We start from the raw sequence: 10,924 nt of genomic DNA on the forward strand, positions 1-10,924 counted from the left end.
CCCTACACCAGGTTACACAGGAAAGCGTCCAGGTGGGTTCTGAACATCTCCAGAGATGGAGACTCCACAACCTCTCTGGGCAGCCTATTCCAGTGCTCTGTCACCTGTATTTTTTCCTGTGCCCCTTTAGGGAAACAATCTGTTCACATTATCTTTGCAGGCAGAGGCATATCACAAGATATTTAAAGGATTATATTTCTTGTGGGATCATTATTAATATATCTTTTGGATTCAGTACCTGCTTTGGATAAAGATAAATTGGATTCAATATATGCCTAAGTCAGAGCCATGCAGGCTTGAACTCTAGAGATATTCTTTCTGGGTACGTCAGATGTGCTTATAAAACAGATTCAGCATTGATTAAAACTGTTGCAGAAGACAGTCCTACAGTGCTCTTTTCTCAAACACCACTACAGTTAAGTTCCTGGTCTGCTGGAAATTCAGAGGGGTGACTATTGCAAATTTATTAGTTACTATAGACAGGTATTTAGCTAAACTTCTGTGATGAAGAAAAACAGGTGGTTTTGGTAGATAAGTGTTCCTGTGGGAATCTTAAGTATCTTTCATGACTTGCATGCAAAAGAAAATTGACATCTTGCAGGGTAAGAACAGTGAACTAGTTTAAACCCACTTAGTCGATACTGTAGAAAAGAGAAATACTGACCTAAAATTTAGAAGAGCAGTTGAAATTATTAAAACAAAGGCCAATACAGCCAGCAACAGGTCTCCAACTGCTTTTGTCTTTAGGATTAAACAGAAACTGAGAAAGATAGATTCCCTTCACTTTAGAGGATGGAGAAGGCACTAAGAGTTCAAAGAGGTTTCAAGAAGAACCTGACCTTGAGAATGAACATGCCAATGACAGCATGTGGCCATTCAACCCTTAAGAGTTGAAAACTTACTTTATTTATTACATATGTAATAAAGTCCCTCACTAAAGTTCCTGTAATCTATATACAGAAAACTGATGGACAAAGCACAACGAAGTATCATATTCAGACTCTGCAGAACTCCTTCACTGGCACTTCCCTCACGTGCTATTGTGACACGAGTATAGCAGCAAGCTAAGACATCTCTGGATCACTAAGTGCAGGTATGCTGAGAAAGAAGAAACACCCCCTACCTGGCCAATCCTTCCTCGTAGAGATAGATGACAAGTGGATCATAGGACGTAACCAGAACATAGAGGCGTACATCGAATTTGAAATCTGAAACACAGTTGTTAAGTCAGTGACTGCAAATATCTTTCAGACATCATATCCAGCTGAGGAATTTCAACAGACCCTGAGAGCAATAAACCATTATTTGCTGCTCAGACAGGTACATGAAGCTTTTCCTTGAAAAGCTCACAGATTTTAAGGAATTCTCTAGTTATCTTTTTCCAGTACTAGAGGAAGACAGACCACTCAATTATTCAACTGAATTTCTGCAAAGGTTGCAGAGATCCTCAGGTGTGGGGTAGGAAGAAGAGAGGAAAGCAATTCCTAAGCACACTTACCATCTATGAGCAGGGGGTTGCTGATATAACGAGAAACCAGGATGTTGTCTTCCAGGACAATCTGGTTTGGCTACAGAAGAACAGAGAATCCAAGAGTGAAAAAACAGGAGACTTAAGGTATAATGTGATGACTAGATCAAACCCACTATTTTTTCCAGCCTTTCCTGCCTAAAGCCACTCTGTACCAACAACTATGTCTGGGGACGGAGGAAACAAAAACAAAATGAAAAAACCTCCACTGCCAGCTACAACATACTTGATGTAATTAAAGCCTAAGCAGAAGCCTGGGAATGATTACATTTCCAAAAACACTGCCCATTGAATCTTCCAGTTAAGTGCTCCTTACAGTAGAATATAGATTTAACAGCCACATGCAATGATGTAAAATAGTCAGGAAAGAAGCACATCTAAGAAGTAACTGTCATTCTGTTTGTTGAGTGTTTAACCAAACACATAGAGGAAGGGTTTAGCAGATACTGGAAGGAGTATGCAACTACAGCTGGTGAGGAAGTCACAAGCAAAGAAAATGACTCCTCAACTTGTGATCCTTATAGCTAGCTCCTGGGCTGGTATCCAGCCTTTTTGCCTGCATGAGTAAATACCTCATACTGAGGTTCAGTTCGCAGCAGGGGCTACTGTACCAGGAAGACACTGTCCCTGTAGCTCTGAACAGAAAGCTCTATCTATGACAAATATACATCACAAAGTCATGAGATCTGTTGAAAAAGCTTTTACTTTATGCTGTATACAAGGCTCTCTTTTGTAACCAGTTTTAACTACCTATACAAACAGTTTCTCGCAAAACATTTTCTTGTCTTCAGTTTGCAAAAGATCCAAGAGAATCCAGTCATCCTGCCTTTATTCAATTTTGTGTGTATTCAGCCACATCACCAGCATCATGAGCAGGAAGCTTCGACACAGAGCGCACATACACAATGTGAGGGAACAAACTCAGCTTCCCTCAGCACATCACACAAAAGTGACAGTCTGTTTTATTATGGATCAGAGGTTTGTTGTTTTGTTAGGGCTTTTTGTTGTTGTTTTTAAACACTTTTGTGATGAAATTCTAGAAAACAATCCCTTAATGGCATCACAATGAAGGAAACTGAAGTCTTTGGGCCAAAAAAGCTGAAGTGTTTCTAGAACAGTTACACACAAAGGGAGATTGGTCCCAGAAGGGTCTTTTCCTCAGTTCATGGCCAACTGCCATACAAGCCTGAGCTGTTCCTCTCTTTAAAGCAAAGAAAAAGCTGAGTGCAGCTCTGGAAATACTTACCTCATATACTTGGCAAATTGCTCCCTTATTTTATGGGAAATGATCCAAGTAGAGAACAGATGAGGCAGCATGACCCCTTCAGTGCAGGGGAGGCTAAAGGGGTTTGAGTTAGTGAAAACAAAATGACTCACCTGTCAGTTTTGCTGCTGAGAATATTTATTGGAATCCCCTTGTGTGTTTGGCTCCTGCCCAGATGTATTTTTTACCTATGACAACCTAACTCCTTGCAAAGCCCAGGAAGGGAAAAAAGTATAACCAGCACACTGAATTCAAAGAACCATCCCCATTACACCCCAGTAAGGACACACTGGCATTTAGATAACACAGCTCTAAGACTGATAAGCATCCTACTGTATCACATAAGGTTTCATTTTAACTGGTCTTTTCCAGGGGGAAGAGACAGACCAGGGGACTGTTTGAGGACTGTTTAGGTCACACAGGGAAACAACTAAGGAGAGATCTGCAAATCTTCCCAATACCAGCCTACTAACAGCCACAAGGAAAGGATGAAGCAGCACAGCTTCCCAGACTGTCTCAGGGAGCATGAGCCTGTTCCTAATAAGCCAAGGGCTGAAAGCAGCTTGCAAGATAAGCACAGCATAGAAAGAAACAGATTGCTTTTGATTATGCAGCATAGGCCCAGGCAAGCTTTGCCAGCTGCTCAGGACTGTTGAGCTGCTCACCAATGTATGCATGAAATCTAGAGCAGAGCTAGTGTCTGGTTAGATGTTTCCATGCCCCTTGTCTGGAAGCTGGCATAGTTTTGCAGGCAGTGCTGCTGAAGAGCAGTCCTGTTGCTGAACACTTACATTGTTTATCAGGTAGACACCTCGACCCCTGGAAGAGGCTACAGGTTTCACTATCCATGGGCCTCTGTCCTTAGAATAGGTATCTGGTTAAAATAAAACAGCACAAGTCTGAAACACCTTCCATTTAACTTATTTACAGAAAAGCAAGAATCAAGAATGTCACCTACAGCAAAAGCTTCAGAGAACTCCACACAAGATCAAAGTCTATTGTATTGATCTCCTATTTTACCCTGTGGGACTCACTGCAATTATTACGGCTGCTCCCTGAGCCCCTCCTCCTGTCTGATAGATTAATTTCTCTGCCCTATGCCTCCTTTTGGCACTTCTCTCTTCAGTACTCCCAGATATTAGTCAGGGATATTGTGAAGTTGATCTTCACTAACACTGTGCCCAAAATAAAAGGTTCAATTCTGGAGCCTTAAGCCCACATCAGCTTTTTGAGGGCTCACACAGGCGTGTAGTAAAAAGTAGAGTGGAAATCATATAAAGAAATCTTATGGGCCTTTTCCACTGTCTTTCCAGTTTCCTCTAATCGTGTTGCCTTAACCACTGGCATGATCAACAGGCTGGGATATCAAAAGTAATTCCCTTCCTCCCACCCAGTTATTTTACTGAACATCATCAGCTGTTCACTTACTGCAGAAGTCCTGGTACTCTGTTGGAAGGATAAACGTCTGAGGTAAGATATGGAATGTCTTGAATCCATGAGCCAGCTGCATACGACTGACATTCTTGTATAGTCTGTCCTTTCGTGTCAGTTCATATGACCTGAAGTCCCAAAACAAGAGACTGTATTTATTTTTTTCCCCCCACATAAGAAAACACATATTACAGCAACCCCTCATCCTAGTTACTAAAGCATCTGTAGTCCCATCAAATGTCTAAACCATAACCTGCAACTACTCTTCAGTTTTACTGTCTCTGTCCTATGGCCATATTAATATCCATCCTCATTTGTAGCACCTCTTACAGCTCCCAAGACAGACTGAAGCACAGCAAAGTGGTATAATGGTGTTTTAAACTTTATCAGGTGAGAAATGACTATTTCTGTAACTAAGAATGCAAAGCCCTTTTAGTTATACTGCCAAATGAAGAGGGAAAAAAAAAAATCGACTATTTGGGCTACAGACAAGCACTTCAACTCACATACTATCCCCCCAAAACCCCAAAGACCATTTAGAATAAAGACAGCATGTGGCACAGGCCCAGTGCGTTGGGACTTTTACAGTATCATGTATAATCTATTTTTTTTTTTTAGAGCTATCTAGGTTCAGATTTTTGCAAACCATCACAAAGAAATTCAGCAAAACTTGGTATCTAGGCTTTACCTAGGGAAATGATTGACTTTCTGAATATCTGTAAGGGAACGCAGCAAGTAGGGCTTCAAGTGTGATCCTGTCCACATGAGGTTATAATCACTGCTATTAGGGTGCACCTAAAAAGCGACATAAAAACACACACACATAAAAACATAGAATTAATGAAAAGCACCACCACTTGTCCTACAGACTGTGACCTTATGTCTCTGAGACCAAAGCAACCCTAGTTTAAGACTATCTCCTCCACCCATCTCTAATATTAGGGCAACTCTAGCCAGACTCCTGTCCTAAGCTACTGTACAGTGGTGCTGGGAAATAATCATGTCATGTTTTTGTAAATAAACTTGTGGTTTTGTTCTTTTTCTAAGCTGTTTAAACCAAATTTGTAAAATGTTTTAGATTTCTTCAGGAAACTTGTGAGACCAATTCCTTAACTTGGTGTTATTCAGAAGAAAATCCAATACACACATCTCTCAAACTGTCATTAGCTGCATATAGGGCACTCTTTAGAGCAAGACAGGCGCCAGAAGAGAAACATGAAATACTACATCAGTGCTTCTGTGAGCTTGTAAAAGCTGAGAGATTAAATCCTTCAGATCTTCCCAAGGGCGTGAGACAATGCTTTAAAAGCAAAAAGAGAAAAAACACACAACTCCAGCAACCCTTTTCCCCTAATTTTGCAGGCTTATGGCTAAAGGACACTCCTTTGGGAGAGCAAACTAACGACATACATCCTGTCTGACTGGCAGAGTATGTAAAAAAACCACCAACAAACCACACTCAAGGGGGTCCAAAGCAACTTCATCGTTCTAACCTTACAGAGTTAAAGAAAACCAAACCAAACCAAAACTGCAGTCACCTCATGGAATCCATGGGCAGCCAGAATGCTTCGGACCAGACGGCTGTCTGTTCGCACAATCTTATAGGACAAGTGGTAGCGCTCTGTTAAGAGGGCAAGAGACAAGATATTAGAGTGTGCACCTAGAAGAATAAAACAAAGTTACCTGTGCTACCAAAGAAGAGAAAAGAACACCATAGGGCTCAGCACAGTACAGCTGCACTTAATCCACAGCACGTGACAGGCAAAGGGTGACAGGAAACGCCTGTCCGCCTTTCGGGGCATTAACTCCAATGATGGCATTGAAACAACTTACATCAACCCCCAGGTATAATATTGCTGCATCACCGAACCAACTGTATCAAAATAAAACACAGAACATCCTAACAAACACCCAGATTTTAATTATTTTTTTTTACATAGCTCTTTATATAGAATGCTTTATAACACTCCAAACATGATTTTAGCTCTTTCTTCTCTATTGAGGACTGGTATCCCTAGCTAAAAATACTCATGCCATATGCCCCTCACTGACATGACTAGCTTATATGATCACTTTTTAAACCTTGAAAACCCAAAATAACACAGTGAAATTTTATTCACATCTCACTGACCTGTACTGATTGATCTTCCAACAAATAAATGCAAAAAATAGTAGAAAACAAAGTAAATAGGACAAGGAAAGAAAAAGAGAAAACCACTATCCAAGCAGAAAGTCATAAAAACAAAAGCAGTAAGCAGAACTGCAGGTATAAGATAAACAGAAAGCCGGTAGCAAGACTAGAGGCCAGTTGTCATACCAAAGGATGTGGCAATCCATAAAACAGTCCAAAGAAGAGGGAGGCAGAAACTGCAATGCTAGAATACAGAACCACTAGGAAAAGGCACTTTACAAATTGGTTCAAACCAAGAATAGGAAGATGAGGGTTAGATTAAACCTCAGGAAATATATTCTACCCATAAAAATAGATCTAAAGAAAAGAGTAAGAAGTATCATAATCTGGGACTGGACAAAGCTCAAGGAAGTTTAACAGGTTGCACTATTCAGCAGTAGACTTGTTAGATGACAAAAAGCCTCTCCCTCCTGAGAAAAAGCAGAAGAGGCTCCACACTCCAGTTAGGATACGAGTTACCATCCCCATCAGCTTCTGCCACCATTCCAGTATGTTTTTAATTCACATGAAAAGTATTAGGGGTTTCCACACACAAATCACCTTCTCCACCCCCTACCCTAATGAGCCAGAAGCATTTCTGCTTGGTTAGGATATTAGAAATGAGGGCACTAATTACCCAAGAAAGGGAGAAGCAAGAGAATAAAAGAAGTGTCAGCATCTTCACAAAAAGAAGCTGAGTAGATTTTAGCTTTTCTCCAACTCAGCACATCCAGCATGAGCTTCAAGCTGTACACACCCACAAGCACTAACTCACAATCTAGCGTGATTGTAACAACTCTGCCTCTTATTTAGAGGCTCTCTCTTATTAGACACTAGACAGGTTTGGTCTCTTGACTCAAGTGCTGCCAGAGCAGCAATCATTTTGCTTATGTCCTTACTCACAGTTGTGAGGCTGTAGATGCAGAGATTTGTTACTACAGGTTATTACTGTTCTTACCACTGTGGGGCTGGCTCCTTTATTTCCCAGTGAGACACTCTCAACACCCAACGTAATGATTGATTTTAAGTTCCTAGCTAGAGAGCAGTGAATTTATATTCTGGTCATAAGTTCTAGCATGGCCTCCAAGTTCAGTTTGCAAGCAGATAGTTCCAACTCAAAACACATCAGGACCCAGTGGAGGGACAAATATAGACACTTGTCCCAACTCGAAGACACGATAAACATGCACCAACTGACCGAGTGTTTCGGAACATCTCAGTGCTGGGAGACAAGACAGGATTGTAATTTCCTTCCTACCATGTCCTCTTCCCCACCACGAAGAGAGGGAATATCCAGCTAAGAGACTTCCACCACATGCCTTCAGGCCAAAAGCTGGCACCTAGCTGCACTCACCTCCAATTAGGCGGAGGTAGCTGTCGTTGGTCAGAATGGCTTCAGCATAAAACACCAAGACAGGAATCCGCCTACAGCCACCACCAGTCCACTTGATGCACGGATGATCCCTGTAACAGGGAAAAATAGGCACTATAAGCAACTGCTGAGCCTCATACACACAGCAGTTACTTACCACGAGGACACAGCAATTCTCCATGCTTGCCCACCTAGCCTGTGGGTAGGACAGAGGCAAATACACTGTGGGGAAAACATAGGAAGACTGGCAAGGAGGATTGTAAACACATTCAAGTGACCTGCAGCTGGGGCATAGAAAAATACATACATCATTGTAATTGTTGTCTATCCTTGTGTGCTTGACAAGTAGAACATCTGTGTTCATAGAATCAATTATAGAATAGTTTGGTTGGAAAATACCATTTCGATCATCTATTCCAACTGTAAAGCCAGCACTGCCATGGCACAGGCCTATGAGAGGCTTAGCAGCACCCTATCGAACATGCCCTGGTGCGGGAAAGAGCAAAGCGCAGCAGCAAACTGCACCTGCGCAAATCCCTGACAAACAGGCGCCAACAGCGGGACCGGCCGTCCTCTGGCAAGGACCGAGCTCCACGGGGTCTGTGTCTCCACTTGTGTGCCTCTGCCTGGGTGCTGCTTCACAAATTCCCTGCTTGTTGAGGTAACAAAAATAAATGTACTCTTTGCATTTCAGCTGTGATTTTGTGGTTGTTCCTGTGCCCTGCCTGTGCTGACTCACACACACACTCTTGGCACCCTTGGTACTCAGCTATAAAGGGAATCTTCCAGATCATCATCTTTTTGGGTTGGTCTTGCCAGTCTAAGTCAGAGCTCTGTTTAATTTGTATTTATTTTAGTGAGTCTAATTTGAAAGAAACCACATGAATCTTCACAGCTACAGTTCTCTGGATTTATAGCCTGAAAACAGAACCATAATTACTGGTATCCACACAACTAGACCTTACAGTGCAGGTTCCAGTCTCCAACTTAAGAACTGCAAATCAGTGCAGGCTGTAATCCTGGACTCTGAAGTGCCCAAAAAGGCACTCATGCAGAGTTTGAGAGACTAGAACAGGCATGGCTCAACACAACAGATAAACTTGCGTGTTGTTCCTTTTAATTTTTGCCAGATGCAGTGGAATGCAAGCCCAGAATTCAACAACAATGCCCCCAGCCAGCCACTCAAACTACAGGTTCCAAGATACAGTCATCAGTTCCATCCAAAACAAGACTACATTGGGAACTATCATCTCCTCAGAAGAATTAAGGACACACAAAAAAAATATTTAAGATATTTAATATTTATACTAAGATAACAGAAAGAAAACCTAAGTCAGAAAACTAAGAAAACAGAAAGTCAACTCCCTAAGCAAGTAACACTCAGGCTCCTTATTACTTACTGTGCAAGGAAATGGAACCATGAAAAGTTAACAGAAAACAGAGACTGAGGGGTTGGAGAGACACATCTTTATTGACACAGACAGGAAGAAACATAAAGACTGGCAGAGATATACAGAAGCATAAGTCTGTAGAATTTGCAAGATCATGGTCTGCCAAAGGTTTGGAGAAACTACAGAAGATAAAACACTTCCTACACCTAGAACACAGGAACAGAGATAAAAGGGCAACTTTCTCATGCTAGAACAAGTAAGTACTCTTAAGTGTAAACCTGGTCCTCCTAAACAAGTTACTACCATTACCACTCAGATAAATTAACTTCACAGCACGCCCATCTGCTTCCATCACTTCTAAGGAAAAAAAAATAATAATAAAAAAAATTCCAATACTGGAGTGTAATTAGCTGTCCAGATTAGAAGGGACCCAAGAAGCTTCCAGAATTTATACTACAGGCCAGAGCCTTACATAAGTGGGAAATGAGCTGAGGCAACAGGAGGGGAGTTTATGTTAAGCCTGTCCTGAGGATTTGCAGTAAGGCTGTCACCTCCAGGTGACAGTCATTCATTCCCAGCATGACCCTTGATCACTTGATGCAGACACACTGTTACGATTACATTTGAGGTGAAGGCAGTTCTGGACCCTTCCATCCATGAGGGTCTGGCTTGTCTGAGCCAACACTCCTCTAAATGCCTCAAGCCACTACAGTTTGCAACTGAGCACTCAGTCACAGCATGGACCCAAAAGAAAACAAACAGGACACTAAAGTGTGCACTGCACATTAAAGTAGGTGTATATGCACACTGTGCACAAAGACACTGCACATTAAAGTGGGTGCAGCTGAAACTGAAAAGAGATTCCACTCTGGGAAAGAATAAGGGAGCAACTCCTTCAGAAGCAAAGATAAAATAAGTTACTAAACAAAGATGTAAGTAACAAGAACTCTAGGAGCTGAGTTCTCACAAGACAGTTTTTAAAAAAGGATATAAAGCATTGCATATCTAGTGTACAGTACATTTCCATTCTCTGCAGCAAAGTAAAAACTAAAATAAAACAAAAAACTAAACAAACAAATAAAGGACATTCATTTCCTTCATTTTCTTAAACATCATCAAGAAAATTCCCAGTTTAGGAACATGACAGGAAGAGATCAACAAAACTACAGACATTAGAGTAGCCAAGGAAGAGCTGCACCTCCAACCCTGGTGAATATGGTGGTCTTTTAGGCTACAAATGCAGGTATCCTGCCCACAGGATTGAGGCCCAAACCAACCACCTTCTGTTTAATAGGTAGGAAGAGGGTAAGGAATACAACTGTCTTTCCAGATTAGTGCAAATCCTGCAGGAAGCACAGGGATAGAAAAAGTTAAGAGGGTTTGGTTTTGGGTTTTTTTTTTTCCTACTTACTCATCTTCAGCATCGTCTTCTCCTTCTTCCTCCTCCTCCTCTGAGGATGAGGCAGTTTCCTCCAGATCTTGAGCCATCTCAACTGGCATTTCCTCTGGGAGTTTTCATACAGCCTAGTCTCACTCAGTAGCCTCTAAGATTCCTTACTGCGGATTCAAGGGATCTTGCAAAAGCAGTTACCTGCAATAAGGATTAAAAGCACAAACGGACAGGACAGCTGAGCAGAACAGCAGGAGAAATGAGGTAACTCAGCGCTCCCCTCCTGCCAATACATATTTCTCACAGGACTATCAAGAAGCTTGTTGCAGGCTGTAAGTTACCTCCCAGCCGGGGAATGCAGGAGAGAACATCGCGTTG

General features: G+C 41.7%; 1 protein-coding gene across 1 annotated transcript; it reads right to left on the reverse strand.

The window, feature by feature from the left end:
* Positions 1-1,123: 1,123 nt before the first annotated feature.
* LOC104531458 (tubulin polyglutamylase TTLL5-like) lies at positions 1,124-10,644 on the reverse strand (the record flags this gene model as incomplete). The annotated part of the gene is made up of 8 exons (XM_010176344.1): positions 10,568-10,644; positions 7,748-7,857; positions 5,762-5,844; positions 4,912-5,018; positions 4,221-4,351; positions 3,584-3,666; positions 1,499-1,568; positions 1,124-1,208 (listed from the first exon to the last, which is right to left on the reverse strand). Coding segments are annotated over exons 1-8 (746 nt in total), but the record flags the coding sequence as incomplete, so codon positions are not given.
* Between the last annotated feature and the right edge of the window lie 280 nt (positions 10,645-10,924).

This window comes from Antrostomus carolinensis, unplaced genomic scaffold (genome assembly GCF_000700745.2).
Source record: "Antrostomus carolinensis isolate BGI_N321 unplaced genomic scaffold, ASM70074v2 scaffold23219, whole genome shotgun sequence".
Lineage (NCBI taxonomy): Eukaryota > Metazoa > Chordata > Aves > Caprimulgiformes > Caprimulgidae > Antrostomus > Antrostomus carolinensis.